Below are 15940 nucleotides of genomic sequence, written 5' to 3'. Positions count from 1 at the left end.
TTACACTGACTCATAGCACCACCTGCTGTTTGAGAGGGATAATTATCAGGACATTTGTGAATCTGTTACAAAGAAGCATTAAAGTATGTGTTCATAAGTTCTTTTAACTACAATAATTTAGCATTATAATGCATTGTGTAAATAATGCATCATAGGCATTATAGTAAAGTGTTACTGGAGAACTTTTGATAAATCTAGCATGGCGAGATAAATCTCACTCACACTCACCACAAGCAACTTGGAATTAAGTTGATTCAATATATTAAAAAAAGAAAGAAAATAAACCAGCGTTGACGCAATAGTCTACACGGTCTTTGTCATGTTGCTTAGCTTTCTACATTTCTCTGGAGAGTAGCTTCAGTGTAGTCAGTGGTGGGAACTAAAGTAACTATTCTGAGGAATTTGTACTTTACTGGAGTATTTCCAATTTCCTATATTTTCTACATCTCAACTCCAAATATTGTACTTTTACTCGACTACAATAATTTGAAAACTTTAGTTAATAACTTTGTAGATTTTGATTAGCCGATCAGCTCACAATGCGTCGCGATGACACGTTGTGAGCTTGTAGATATGCCATTTTCAAAAGATTATACATTTGAAAACTTGAAATGGGACACAATATTTGTACTTTAAGTACATTTGGATGCCAATACTTGTACTTAAGCAAATTTTAAATTACAATTTTACTTCTACATTGCAGTATTGATTCTTGTACTTAAGTAAAACACTTAAGAGTACTTTTCCACTACTGAATGTAGCGAAGCTTAATTTAATCACTATCTAATGTATCTCACTACACTTCCCAGGTAGCTTATTGCCCAACACTGGCTGGGGCCATTTCAAATGACCAGAAACTGAACCTACAGTAGCCTATAAACAATTTAAGATTGTATTATGTGTCGTGTATATTGTAATGACTAACTGAATAGGTTCATAATGCAAAACAGCTAATCATAAACATCATGGGACTTATAACTGCCCATTTGTAGGACATTAAAACACGAATTCTGCTTCATAAAACTATGCAATGCTATGGAAAATCACCAAAGTTCCCACACAAGGGTCTGCGCATACACACACACACACACACACACTCTACAGCATCAGAAATATGATGCCTTTTCAAAGCCGATACCCACACTCTCTAATGCTATCATATTCATCATCAACTATAGACTAATAATACCTTCCTACCAAGAACATGTCCCAGTGACCCAGTGACCCACACACACACACACACACACACACACACACAATATCTCTGGGGATATTCCAAAACCTCTTTCCCGCAGGCCAAATCTAGGCTTATATAACTCATAAGATTTAACGTATATGACAACAGAGGCATGCAAGAGGCATGGAACTTGCCCAGGGTTATTGTGTTTATGTGTGCATGTGCACGTGTACACTTAGACATAACATGTCTCAAGCACTGCAGCATGTGATCATGATTAACCATTTCAGTGAAGAGTGGGAATGCCATAATGTAATAAATAATAAATAATAAATAATAATTAAATTGATACGGAAGGTCTAAAGACAATTTGGCAAAAAGCAACTCAGTTTGGAACCAAATAGAGAAAAGTAATTGGTTTGTGGTCCAACTGTATTAGGAAGCTGCTAGGTCTGTCAGTGTCGTTTCTCAAGGGATTCCGATCCGGGGGACGAATTCAGAAAGTGGACACAAGGCTTTACACTGTGGGCTATGATTACCGTTGTCAATCAAAAGGAGAGAGAGACGGAGGGGCTTGGCCGGGCGCACTAATAAACAAGTGAAAAAGGGAACTGCTCCCTCCCTGCACATTACTGTCTGGTACACCTGAGTTGTACTTAGGTTGCAGGTATCTGGAAACCGCTGATATGGCTGATCTACATTACGTGGTCTATTTCCAGTGCTCGACACAGTGTGATGCTCTCGTGAAACTCATTGGCCATGTTTACCAGAGGACATAATGTGGTTGTCTTTGTCTACATGGAATAAAGTCATAAATATCATGACTGAAAGTTTAATGATGTTTAGGTATTATTTATCATTCTAAACAAAGTGTTGCTGCTGTTCTACATAGAGTCAACCGGTTGAAGCAATCAGTTTGAGGCTTTAAACTTTGCTTTTCTGACATTTTTGACACCATCACTCCACAAATCCCTTTGCAACACGTTGTGAGCTTCTCTAGATAGTCAATTTTTGGCAAATGTTTCCCCAGAATAGGGGCCGTTAATCCATCAAAAACTGTCAACTGTCAATTTTAAAACCGAATTAACATTTCATGAAAATCTCTCCTTCTGGCTCTCAACAGAGAAACACAGATTTTAAATCCAATCTATTTCCCAGTATAAATGATGTCAGCTCACTGCCAGGTTGTAATGAATTCACTGATTGGCCAACGGTATGCATAGATGAGTGGTTCCCATTTTCCAAAAATGACCCAAAAGACCCAAAAGACCCAAAAGAGAAATGTGATGTCACCCCACAAACAAAGTGAAAATAGCCAATCTCAAAACAACCGATACAAGCTCTTTGAATTGTGTTCATTCCCATACGTAGATTGCACAGGTGAAAGCACTTCGAAATACGGGGAAGGTCTTACTCATATGCGGTTGACATCGTTTGTCGTTTTATCAATTTCTTTGACATCACTCTTATAATAAATATTCATGTTAGGTTTGTAGAGCGGTTTTTCTCACCTAGGAAATACAGTGCTTAATCGTGTTTTTGTATACATTATAAACAGATTTTATTTTTTTAATTAATTTACGTTTTCCAACAACCAAGCCTTAAAATTAAACATGTACATTTTTACTGTACACTCTCATGGTTAAATTAACACTGTATGTACCCTTATGGGTTCATTTGTAGGCTCTCAGAGTTATGGGGGTCTTTGAATGAATGCACACAAAGTGAGAAACCATTTAGAAAACGTTTCTAAATAAAGTTTTTAGCAATCACTAGACAGTGTGCGGGACAGTGCTCTTTGTGTGCATTTGGACCTTCCTTTTGGGCTGCGCACCTGTAATCAACCTTTGAGGTTAACGACAGGCCTTTTTTCCTCCCCCCAAGTTTGGTCTTTGAATTCAAAAGATTCAATGTACAAATGCAATGTCAGCGCTATGACTTGGGTCCTCCACCACCACCTCCTGTGACCTGGACGACAGTCTTGCCTCTGGCGTGACCCTGCTCCACCTTCTCCATGGCCTGGGGAACCTGAGAGAACAAGAACTGTTCCTCCACCACCGCCCGGATCTGGGTAGCACAGACACAAAGGTTCATTTTTCAAGGGACACTACTCGAATATCGGTTTCCAAATACTGAGCTTCATGTTAAAAAAAAACTCCAATATTGATTCAGTAAAGATAATACATTAAAGCTGATCCATTGGTGCTCTTCACAAATTAAACATGTGCAACGTAACTATAATAATTTAACTAAGGATGGATACGAAGCATTACTAGTAAATACATACCTAAACTCATGTTCAGATGCATGATTATGCACTAACACCCGGAGAAATACGGAGTTTTTTGTGTCTTATTTTATATTTTTAATAGAGGGACAGACTGTAGGCTGACAGGAAATGGGGAGAGAGATGAGGGGTTGACATGCAGTAAATTCCGTCGGGATCGGGAGTCGAACATGCGGCACACAGCCAGACTTGAGCTACCGGCCAAGGTGCCTTGACCGCTGAGCCACGGCCCAGGCCCCTATGTGCATCTTAGAGTAATTCAAGAGGAAATAGATTTGAAAGGAAGGGAGAAAGAATTGCTCACTGTGGAATATGGAAAGGCATAATAGAATAATAATAAGTGCTTGCTTGGTACCTGTCCTGCATCCACCATTTCAGAGATGTCATCCAGGGCAGGACCACTCGGTGCAAAGAACCCCCAGCGGTAGTGGACGCCTTTATACAGATGCTGAGAACAAGAAGACAGTTTATTATTAGCAGTGGCTCTTAAACAGTTAGGCCCATTTATTTTCATAGTTAGTCACGACTATCTATTCTTTTGTTGCCTACATAGTTTTTTTCTCAACAAATTCCCAATTTTACATGATTTAAAACACATTCAAATATTTTGTGTTTGTGATGTTTCTATGTCAGTGGTTCTTCAGTGTGTTTTCTGATGCCAATAAAGCCCTTTGAATTGAATTGAAATGTTTACCGTAATTGAAAAAAAGCAGCTGTGAGCATGTACGTAGATAGGCTATTTTGGCTAGTTAAAAGGAATACAAGGTCATGTCTTTCTTTTCATTTTAAAATTCTACTTCCTTGTATCCTTTGAGTGTAAAAGTGATGGGAGTTTGGCTAAGAGGTTTCTGGAAATGACAGCCACATTGGATCCCAGCGGTTGCCATTTCCTGAAAAGTAACAGTTTTGGACATACAAGGCTTCCGCCCTGACCGAGACGATTTACGACCCCATAACTGGCTCTGCAGGTGAGAATCCCTGGGGTCCCGAGAGCCCTATTGTGGTTCGTTCACTTTGTTTATATTTTCTCAATCAGACGACACGTTCCAAAGAGGCTACGGGAGGCAGGCCAACATCTGAAGAAAAGAGCCTCACAGGTGTCAGGTGACTGGGTGGGGACACAGTCCACTTTTCACACACAATCCCTATTCAGACTTTAGCGATGCAAAAGGACAAATGATTTGTCTCAGTCTTTTGTGCTGTGTGTGTGTGTGTGTGTCACTAGTTGTGAGGACCATTATGTCCCCACAAGTATAGTAGAATTTGAGAAATAGACATCTTTCTAGTTAGGATTAGATATTTAAACGTTAGATTTAGTAATTATTCCAGATTTATACTCAGTTTTACGCAAGTAAGTGCCATGTACTGAAAATAGGCGAACATGTAGCACAGTGACACGTTGTGAGCTTGTAGATCAGCAGAATTACGTGACGTGGATTTAAGCCCCATTTGGAAACGAGGACACCTCATCTACTGGGCCAGTTGCCGGCACTCTAGTTCTCATTTCAGTGCATGTGTATTATATGCGTGTGTGGATAAATGTTAGTGGTTGTGAAACATAGTGGTATGAGAAATGCTCAGATTGCTTTACTTAAGTAAAAGTGACAAAACGACAATGTAGAAATACTCTGTTACAAGTACAACTTTACTTGAGTAAAAGTACAAAAGTGTTGGCATTGAAAGTACCAAAAGTAAAAGTGATCCTTATGCAGAAATGTCAGAATTAGCCGTTTTCAGAATTTGTCCAAATCCTTCCGAAATAGCCGATCTACAAGCTGTGTAGTGGAGCTGGTGGAAATGCTTCTGCTCCTGCTCTCCACTGTACTTGAGTTTAAAAAGTACAGTGCAAGTACCCCAAAATTGTAGTAAAGTAAAGTACTTTAGTAAATGTACTTAGTTACTTTCCAACCCTGCCCTGAAGACATACTATACTGTTGCTTCCTTCCAAAAAAACACACAAAGGTATCATCCTTTCTCATCACATGCCCTCCCATCCTCTTCCGTTCTGCAGCTGACAAATTTCTACTGTAAATGTGTCTTTTGACACATAGTGGTTCGCAATCTTTTTTTTTGTTGCGCCAGTACGCCCTTAAATCCACGCACAGCAGACAAATTTGAACTGTGTCCATAAAATTTCAGTTTGTATGTCTTTGATGTTTCTAAATATGCAACAACAAAAAAACGCATAATGGCAAATTAGTATTGCTTTCCAAAGTTTCCATTTAAACACAAGACTAAAATGCATTTTTCCATGTTCCAAACAAAACCTGTAGTACCTCTGCATACCCCTAGCGGTACACATAGCCCCATCTAGAAACACCTAAAGGTCATTACACACTGGCGAATTAGCGACGCGATGCGAATAAGCGATCTAAAAAATGCGAAATATTCGGAATAAATCGCGTCGCCAATTCGCCAGTGTGTAATGACCTTAAGTATTACATTGTGCTGCGGGTTACACTGACTCAACACACTCCACGCCTTGAAGGGAAGCAAAAATAATTGTTCATACGTCAATATCTGTCTCAGGAGACTAAGAACTTTCCCCAATCGTTAACTTAGGTTGAGTCATCTCAGTGGGGGAATCCTTTGTCCTGCATTGAAATCCAGTGAAGGACAATTGTACACAGCAACGTCCCTGTGGGACACCCTCTCATTGTTCCCTATCAAAGCTACTGTACTCAGGTCATGGATAAAAACACTGTCCTTATCATCTACAACTTACTTTAGGGAGTCTAGATGTCTGGACCAGCTACTTAACCAAATGCATACCAGTTTGGGGGTCCTTGATATGGAAATAGTATAAAAACAAAAGCATAAACAACAATGTCATTCATTCTTGCAATAAAATAACTGCAACTACTCCCATGAATTCCGTTCAGTTGATTTGGTTTAACCCACTACATACAGGAAAATAACCAAACTAAAAAAGGATGACAAGTGATGATAAGTACAATTACCGGTAAACTGAATTCAAATGATCTCTCTGTGTTCTTACACCATATCATGGAACAGACTTAATTTCCTTATCAGACCCACTTTCTCCTTGCAACCACACTAACATCCGTTGAAGGGAGTACATACAGTGGTTTATGCGGTCACAAGCTGGGTGAGGTGACCAGGGGGGCAGTCAGACAGATATTTCATGAAGCCACTAAGGAAATCGGGACTTCCTGAAAGCCTGTTGTGGCGCTGTCATTAAAAAAATGACCATAAGGTTGCGTATGTTCTGAGGGGCGTGGCTACCGTTACAGTCTATGAACGGGAGCCACCCCCGTTCAGTCAAAATAAAAACCAACGAAGAGTAAGGGGGGAAGTCCCGCCTCGTTGTCTGGCCAGGCAATGGCCAGCTGGGCCCAAACGGAGCCAGCCAATGGCCAGCTGGGCCCAAACGGATCTAGAAATATGGCGACTTACAGTGCAAGGAATTACAGGCTTCATTTTACGTCCATGTTAGACCCGGGGGACGCTTTGTCCATATTTTTTGGAGGTGACACAAGCGGAGACGCGCGTACATACTTGCATAGGAACAACCCTGCAGATATTATTTAAAATGATCTATTCAATATTTCTGTGTTGATTCAGTGATAAGATATAGTAGGCGCTTCAATTAATAAAATCACACGTGAGGGACGCAGGGGGGGGGGGGGGGGAGGGGAGCAGTATTTACACCAGCCAGGTGACGTCTTACATTGTCATTGACTGGGCAGTAACTGTCAAATCTATATATTTGGCTGGCAAAAAATTACATCATAACTACATAGGCTTGGCTGCCACATGACGTAATTTCGGGAAGGCCATGCTTTTTTTGAGGGGCTATAGCGCCCCTCAAAAAAGTTATCAATATACCAGTAATACTCCCGAAGAAAATAACCAATAATTCCCCAGTGGACAGTATAGTCTGAACGAGTAGTGTTCGCACTATACCTGAGGGAGAAATAACCTCTACCATCCAACATTGAAAAGTGTTACTTGCGCCGTTCATTCCAGGAGAGTTCAGTTATCCAGTGATCAAACACATGGACTCTAGTCTGTAGTCCATGTGTAGTGGATTCATATCCCTCAGTTAGTGGTGTCATCTGTGACGGCATTGATTGATTGATTAATTTATTAACAGATTGGAGAATTACAGTACATTTCAAGCACAACTCAAAACAAAACCGTTAACTGTGGACGACACTAGCCCAAGATTTAGACTCTCTTAAGAGTTTCTTTTTCTGATTCTGACGATATCGCTCTCTACGAGAGTCTAAGCGGAACTACTGCAAAATCTGAGCTGCTTTCTCGTTTGCCCCACTTGTCCGGTTGGTGTACAGGAAATAATTACACGACGTACGGCCGTAGTTTTCAATAAAAAAGGTATTTTGGGCCCAGGCCGTAGCGTAACGGTCTGGGCACCGGACTGGTGATCCAGTCGCGGTGTGCCGCGGGTTCGACTCCCGGACCCGACACGGCCTTTACCGCATGTCATCCCCCCATCTCTCTCCCGTTTCCTGTCAGCCTACTTTCTATCCCTTAAAAAATCAATAAAGGCGTAAGCCGCAAAAAATATTTTTGATCCACTCTGTCCATACTCTGTCTCGGAATCTGGTGTCCATCTTGGATTTCTCTCCATTGTAAATGCGCAACAGAACCCTGGCCGCAAGGGGCACTATAGGGCCCACCATGTTCAATTCATCATAATGCATCATCATGCTGCCTGCAGACAAGTGGTGTTTTTCTTTGTGTGAGGCTTTCATGCGAGTCAGATTCAGTGACTCACAATGTGGCACAGAGGGAGTTGTTACTGGAAGGACAAGGTGAAATCCAAAGGGACTGTCTGGCTGCCTTGGCTTAAACTTTAAGCCAAGGCAGCCAGACAGTCCCTTTGGATTTCACCTTGTCCTTCCAGTAACAACTCATTCATTAACTTATTCATTAAAATAAGTCACATAATGGTAGCTTTAAGCCTTAAAGCTACCATTATGTGACTTATTTTAATGAATAAAACATAATTTTAACTAATTGTTATCTAATGTTAATACAGTACACATCTGCAGTAGCTGGTCTATGCAGCACTATGCACAGCTTTGTGCGTCTGTCCGTATGAGCACGGAATGTGCTCAGATGATTGGCTGAGCACCGAATATGATGTATCATGATAATCGCGCCCCTCACTTCACACAAGTGTGATTTCTTTAATGAATAAAATGTAAGTTTGTCCAATCCGTATGGTAGAGTATGTTAACACAACATAAGTTGTACAATTTGAGTGGAACTATAGGATACCAGGTAAACATTGAATGAACCTACCATATGTTTAAATATCATGCTATCTACATTACATTTTGAACATTGCGGTCCACTGGGTCCAGAAGACAAGCCTAAGTGACAAAAACATGAGAACAAATGACCAAGGCATGTCTGCAAGGTTGTCATAACTAGGTCAGTCGCTAGCCTCAATCAAGCAGAAGACAGCATACCAACTAGTTCACTGGTTCTCAAACATGTCAAGGACAAATTGATTGTATTTGAATTGTCTTTAAATGTTCTGATGAATTGAAAATGGAGGACCCTTATGTAAACAAGTCTTAGTGCATTTTCTGGTTTTATCCTCTTAGCAGATGTTGTATTGACTATTGACTATTACCGTAATTTCCGGACTATAAGCCGCGGCTTTTTACCCATAATTTGAACCCTGCGGCTTATACACCGGTGCGGCTAATCTATGGATTTTTACAGCTAACGCAGAGCCATCTCAGGCTCTGAGCTAACGTAGCTGCGGCTTATAGTCCGGTGCGGCTTATAGTCCGGTGCGGCTTGTATATGGGATTTTCCCTAAATTTGGCTGGTGCGGCTTATATTCAGGTGCGGCTTATAGTCCGGAAATTACGGGTAAATCATTGCGCTCATCGCCCAGGACGGAGATTAATCAAAAGTTTGTTTGGACATATCTCTCTCTCTCTCTGCCAGGAGAAGTGGTTCTCAAACTGTGGGTCCCACAGGTTGGGAATCGCTGAGTCGGTGGTGACACAATTAACCTTGAGGGACATGATGGCCACGGTGGCCCCTGTACTAACCTTGAGGGCCTTCTTGGCCACGGTGGCCCCATTCTGCAGCATGCCGTCACAGATGCCCAGCGTGTCGGTGTTCTGGAGGAAGGGCGTGACCAGGGTGATGTACTTGGAGCCGCTCCAGGGCTTCAGCAGGCCCAGCGCCCAGCGCTCCGTGTCGCCGCCCATGTTGTCCAGGATCAGGTCAAATCTGGGAGGGAGGGGAGACGAGGGATGGGAAGGGTCAACTAGTGATGGGGGATTCGAAAAAGTAATCGACAGTTTGCGCATGAAAGGAAACATTAATGGAAGGCCGGGCATGGCTGGCGGAAGTAAAGGAGGTGTGGGGGAGTTCATTTACCGTTTATAATATCCTAGTATTTTCCCTTGACATGTTTCTGTTTTAGCTTGTATTTACTACGAAAAGCACCTTGTGCCTTTATTTGACAGTGCTACAGTACACAAAGATTATCATTATCAAGTCAGCTTGTGGGGCTCTTTGCATATTATAGCTAAAGAATGAGAAATGTGATTGCCCGGGTTGACAAATGGACAAGCAACCCTAATTAAATGTGCGTGCGTTCCGTGTTCCACTCACTTCTCCAGTGTACCTAGAGGCACCTCAACCGCCTCAGCAGTGTAGTCCACCACATGGTCCGCTCCCAGTCCTCTTACCAAACGCTCTGCATTCTGGGAGCATGTCACCGTCACGTGGGCTCCCCATGCCTTCGTCATCTGACCACAACACAATTATATCATGTGATTAGAATAATACCGTAACATTTATTGTTCAGTTAATGATTAAAGAAGTTTAATAGTTATATCCTCTATGCTTTTCCTATCGATCTGAATAGAGTTTTTCAATCAGGTGTAATAATAAAATACTGCCACTAACTACAACAAAGAACGTTATATGTTTTGGTATCTTGCCAGCTGCGGGAACCAGTCCTGTGTACAGCATACACTACTATCATTTAACATTGAGAGCATACAGTACAATGCTACAGTAACATGAGCTATTTGGGCCACCATTTAAACCATATTGCTAGCATGTAACACATTTTGTAAACCCCTAAACCAGTGTCTATCACCTATCCTATCACTTTTATGGAGCATCATTTATATAACACATTTGTTTATATTTGGTTGGACTCATTGCTGCCGTTTCTTCTATGACCACTGTTTGCACTGTGTTATATACGACAATTTTTATAATTGTGTTTAAGAAGAGAATTGTCTTGCTGAGGAGTGACTAATAATTTAACTCAGGGGTGACAAACTGGCGTCCCATTGGACAAATGCATCCACGAAAGACACTGGGACAAATGTGTGGACAAAATGTCCAATGTAGCCTGTCTGTGCAAGAGTTGATCTCGGGCTACTCACTTGCTACTGTTTCTCAATACGGCTGCACTAACACTAACACTATGGTCCCCCCACACGCACGCACCTGTCCCAGCAAGAATGTGTTGGTCCCAAAGTCACAGATAATTTCTCCTCAGTCAGTGCGTGTCTTAACTCTCATCATCATAATCCGATTTTAAAAATATTTGAACCCCAGTATGCATATTCTGCGGGTAACATGGTGTGGGCTTGTAGATCGGCTATTTTTGGCAAAGAGATCTGGTTTCGATGGGGGGAAATCGGTCCAAGTACAAATTCAGGTCCAGTTTACTAAGTTTGGAGGGTTCACGAGTGGTTAAAGTACCTGTATAGCAAACGTCCCGACTCCACCTGAGCCTCCCAGAATCAGGATCCTATGAGGAAAGGAAAAGGTGCCAACTAAAGACTTGATTCCACAAATACATTTAAACACGTTCTCTTCTTATTGTAAGAATCCTCAACTGCAGTAGAGGTCTGAACCTTCCTGACAAATAGACCAAGGCTTTCTGTGTGTTCAGGGGAGTTCATTGCCATAATGGTGAGACAGTGTCTCAAAGACTATAAAAATATTATTATTCTTTACTCTGTTAAAAAATTTATCTTCACCTTTTTGATCTTTTCACTGAATGTGCGTTTATAATGCACTTCCTTTGCTCAATGTTCTGTGTAAAGCACATTGAATTGCATTGTTGTTGAAATGTGCTATACAGATAAACTTGCCTTGCCGCCAAGGTTTATGACCACCTCCAAGGTCCAAAATACCCGCTAAACTAGCACCCACTGGAATAATGAAAAGGCACAAACAATGTGATCTCTAAATGTAAGTGTGTGTGTGTGTGTGTGTGTGTGTGTGTGTGTGTGTGTGTGTGTGTGTGTGCGCGAGCATGCAAAGTGTACCTCTTCTTGGCACAGTTCTCCTTGGTAAGCCCACCTGTGTTGACCAGGCATGACCAGGCCGTAGCAGCCACGTATGGCATAGCTGCCGCCTCTATGTGACTCAGTGACTTTGGCTTATGGGACACCTGAACACAACAACAAAAGGAGGAAGGCGGTGATGACGGCAGGCCCTCCACTTCCTCCACCCTACCCACAGTTACACAGCTTCCAACACAGCTCCGGCTATGCATGCACCACATTGTCTGCCAGGCAGCCCGGTGACTAGAATATTAGCAGCTGCTTTTACAAAATAGTTATAATGAACTGGGTTAATGAGCACGCTGGAGAAAACAAATACAATGCAGATAATTAATAATTTGCGTCTTCCTCCATAACAAACTCATAAGATGGTTCCATTTCTGTTTACTCGCTCAGAGGCAGGCTATGGACAGCTAAAATGTGTGTTGAATTGATGTCGATGACATCACTTCAGAGCTACTGATAGCCTTTCTCTTCCTTGGATGTGCTATCCTAGTATACAAACAATTACATACAGTTGGAAATGCCCACTGATTTCTTTTTCTAGGCATCTGCATCCCGCCATTGACACACACAGTGTGCGGACAGAAATGGTACCATCCTATAGTGAGCATTAGTGGGAAGATAAAGGTTGACAAAAGTTGTAACTTTTGTGTAGTATTGTATTGCATAATTAACGCAGGTAAGAGTCAACTAAATTGTGTTCATTGTTATTAACATCAGCCAAATTGTTTACATATGCCTCAAACGTTTTCCCCCCAGATTGCTATTTTTTTTAGATTGTGTTTGTGTTGTTTTGTAATAGACATTTTGCAAAATGGCATCCTAACCAGATGCCCGAAGAAAACTCATTTCGGCCGCTTGTATTCGCGACCTTATTCTTTCGGTCATGACCCACACTTCATGACCATAGGTGAGAGTAGGAACGAAGATTGCTCGGTAGACAGAGAGCTTTGCCTTCTGGCTCAACTCTCTTTTTGTCACAACAACACAAAAAAAAGTGAACTATTTTCCAGGCATATTCAAATTTGGCTCAACAGATGTATTAGACTGTAATACAGTAATTTTAGTTCAAATAAATAGTTGCGTGGATATTTTCAAAAAGGGTGAATTTAATTACCTTACCTGAGAATTACCTAAGTTATTCTGAGATTTACCAACGTATACAGTACATACCCTCATGTACACAAAACATGTTATAAGTCTGATAATGCCAAGAAGTCAATGCTCGTTTAAACCCCAGTAACGATCAGTGTCCAAGAGCTGAACAACAATATACCTCATTGGCACTCAGCACTGCAAACTCTGCCAAGCTCCCCTGCTTCCAGGGTGGTATCGCAGCCCAAACCTGACAGAGACAAACAATACAACACATATTATTTATTTGACAGTACAATATCTGCCTCATGACACCCTAAATGAGCTTCTCTCAGAAAGTCTACCTTGATGCAGTATGCCCAGGTTGAGTGTCACAGTACAGTAACGTATCTGTCCCTTCGCCCCAAGGCAGTGTGCTTATGCAATACCAAACAATGTGACACTCCACATTGCAGCGTTGCTTGGGTTAGTAAACAAAGGGAAGACTTTTCAAAATACAAGCTCAGTGAATGACTTCATGAGTGAGCTGAAGATGTTTTAAAAAATGCTTTAAAATGTTCACAAAATAAATTAGTTTTTTGTTATAATCTTTCACAGGTATATTTTTCACAATAACCATGTCACATGATTGTTGTTTTTGACAACTTCTCTAAACTCTATTTTTATTCACTCATTCGACAAAATGATGTAGGTACCGGCCCGGACATAATGCATTATAATCTTGAAACATCACACATTCCGTGCTCAGCCAATCAAATAATCACAAATGTCATTCTGGCCAATTCACTTTTATCTTCAATATGTACTTTGTTCGGCCAATCAAATCATCGCCATGGGGTGATCAGCCAATCACAAGCCAATGTTTGTGTTTGTGTTCACATAGACCCGGAAAGCTGGGCATAGTTTCAGACAACTTGTTACATTCCAAAATATCCTTGGTCGCTAGGAACGTGTCGTGCAGTATTCCTTTTTGAGCAGTTCTGCCGTAACAAAAGTTGTAGCAGCGCTACAAGGTGTCCCAAAAAGACTATTAAATTGAATGTTACACAGTATGACTTTAAAGGCATAATTGAACATCCAAAACACACACACACACACACACCTCTATAGGGCGTCGCAGTGCAGCTTCCAGAACGACGAGGGCCCAGGAAATTATTCCCCATTCATTTTCCCCATAGACGTTTCAAAAAGTATTTATTTAAAGACGTTTACGCCGTGGACAAAGCCAACTCTTGTTGTGACAAATCATGACAATAAAACACAATGTTTTGGGCCGGTCAAATAATTAGTGAGAAGAAAAACAAAACAAAAAGTGCTGTACCCTGCCTTTTTTTTTAATGAACAGGGAATTATTTCCTGGGCCCTCGGCGGCGGCGGCGGGACTGCGAGGCTCTATATCATTGTTTTTCCCTGTTCTCTTACCTCGTCGCCCTCTTTGAAGTACTTAACGTCAAGGCCACACTCCATGATGACCCCAGACACATCCCTTCCCAGGGTGAGAGGGAACTCACTGCCCGTCTGATTGATGTTCAGAGGGTCTCTCTGCATAGCCATGGTGGTAGCACCGTAGCCACCTGGATGGACAACAAGCAATGACAAACAAAACCTTCATAAAACCTTCTCGATTCTTGAATCTACATTCAGTTAGTACATGCAGACGCTGTACTAACTTCATACAACAGTGAAGACAAACAAGTTTGCAGATTTAATTGCGTGACTCATATCCTATACACCATAGACTAGTAAATGTATAGTATAGCTAATACCTGTAAGACACCTGAGGGCGAAAAGTGCGAGAAGGGCGTGCACGGCACGCATCCGCCTCGTTGACGGCAGACTGCCGACTTGGAACGATACAAGTTGGCTTGCCCCACCCAGATATTATGGCTGTGTCCTTTTTATGCCCATATATGGAGTTCTTTGTCAGGCATGCCCAAATATGGAGTATATGCAGACCTCAGAATGATGTCAGAACAGGCCAGCTCCAGATATGGACCCTGGGCAGGGGCCCTGTCCAGACTCCAGAGCCCGGGCAGAGGCCTTTTTGGGGGCGGTTCTGGACAGCCGTTGGTCCGACCGACTCGACGCCAGCCACTGCACCCCCTGAGGTGGTGTGTCAGATTTGAAGTCGGTGGGGCGGTTCTCGAGTTACGTGGATTACACACAGACAGACAGACGTCATACATACAGAGACTTGTAGCCCTGGTCCAGTGCTTATAAGTTATAAGCACTGGACCAGGTGGTCAGGTGGGACCCCCCACAGACCATTTTGAAATGAAAACCACTAATGTATTTTAGACTTGAAGCAAAATAAACTTCTGGACAACTATTTAGTCACACCGACATACACTTACCTCTCATGCTGACGTCAATAGGGTTGAGTCCTGCTGCGTGCACCTTGACTATGACCTCATTGGGGTAGTGGATGATGGGGAAGCTGGCGTTGTTGGTGAACCGCAGGACGTCATTGCCTCCGTACCTATCGATGACCCAGGCAGGCATCACCGTGGAGCGTCTCTGGGAGCTACTGAACAGCCTGCTCTGAGCCATGCCATGGTGTCTGGAGGCAGTGGAGGGCAACGACAGCCACCTACTACACACCACCACCGACTGTCTCAATGCACTCATTCTCCTCCTCCTCCTCACAAACAAACAAACAAACACACACGTTCAAGTTCAACTTAAACACTGCACTGAATTACTATCCTCCTTAGCATAGTGTGTGCACTGACTCAGTTTAATCAACGACACCTGTTCTGTACAGCCAGCACTGGCAGTGTCGCCGAAATGCATGTGCAATAAGCAGACAATCACTTGTGACCTATGCCGCTCGGTAAATATGTTTTTAAAACGCATAAAGGGTTAGAAATGTGAATATCTCTAGTAAAGGACATGTCTCCTTGGTTCAGCTTGCGTTCATGCTGCAGTATGAATGTCTGTGCTGTTTCCTTGTAAACAGCCCCGCCCCCCGGCCCGGCGTGACGTTTCCTGACTGACCAGCCAATCGGCACGCGCGTAGCTCAGCAGCCGTCCAATCACAGACCGCGA

At 42.3% G+C, this 15940-nt stretch overlaps 1 protein-coding gene across 1 annotated transcript; it reads right to left on the bottom strand.

Annotated features, from left to right (window-relative positions):
• Positions 1–1681: 1681 nt before the first annotated feature.
• rtn4ip1 (reticulon 4 interacting protein 1) lies at positions 1682–15811 on the bottom strand. Its single transcript, XM_083791187.1, has 9 exons — positions 15247–15811; positions 14315–14466; positions 13074–13142; positions 11777–11901; positions 11205–11253; positions 10095–10231; positions 9524–9707; positions 3820–3912; positions 1682–3244 (listed from the first exon to the last, which is right to left on the bottom strand). The coding sequence occupies exons 1-9, from the start codon at positions 15518–15520 to the stop codon at positions 3110–3112; spliced, it is 1218 nt and encodes a 405-aa protein (XP_083647313.1). The 5' UTR covers positions 15521–15811; the 3' UTR covers positions 1682–3109.
• Positions 15812–15940: the final 129 nt, after the last annotated feature.

This window comes from Protomyctophum parallelum, assembly GCF_964188405.1.
Source record: "Protomyctophum parallelum genome assembly, chromosome: 20".
In the NCBI taxonomy this organism is placed as follows: Eukaryota; Metazoa; Chordata; class Actinopteri; order Myctophiformes; family Myctophidae; genus Protomyctophum; species Protomyctophum parallelum.
This window is presented reverse-complemented; position numbering and strand designations above follow the sequence as displayed.

Coding starts and splice junctions, on each gene's coding strand:
- rtn4ip1 (XM_083791187.1), bottom strand. CDS start 15,520: ATGAGTGCATTGAGACAGTCGGTGGTGGTGTGTAGTAGGTGGCTGTCG. Junction 13,143..14,314: donor ACTTCAAAGAGGGCGACGAG/GTAAGAGAACAG, acceptor TGTCTCTGTCAG/GTTTGGGCTGCGATACCACC. Junction 3,245..3,819: donor AAATGGTGGATGCAGGACAG/GTACCAAGCAAG, acceptor TGTGCTACCCAG/ATCCGGGCGGTGGTGGAGGA.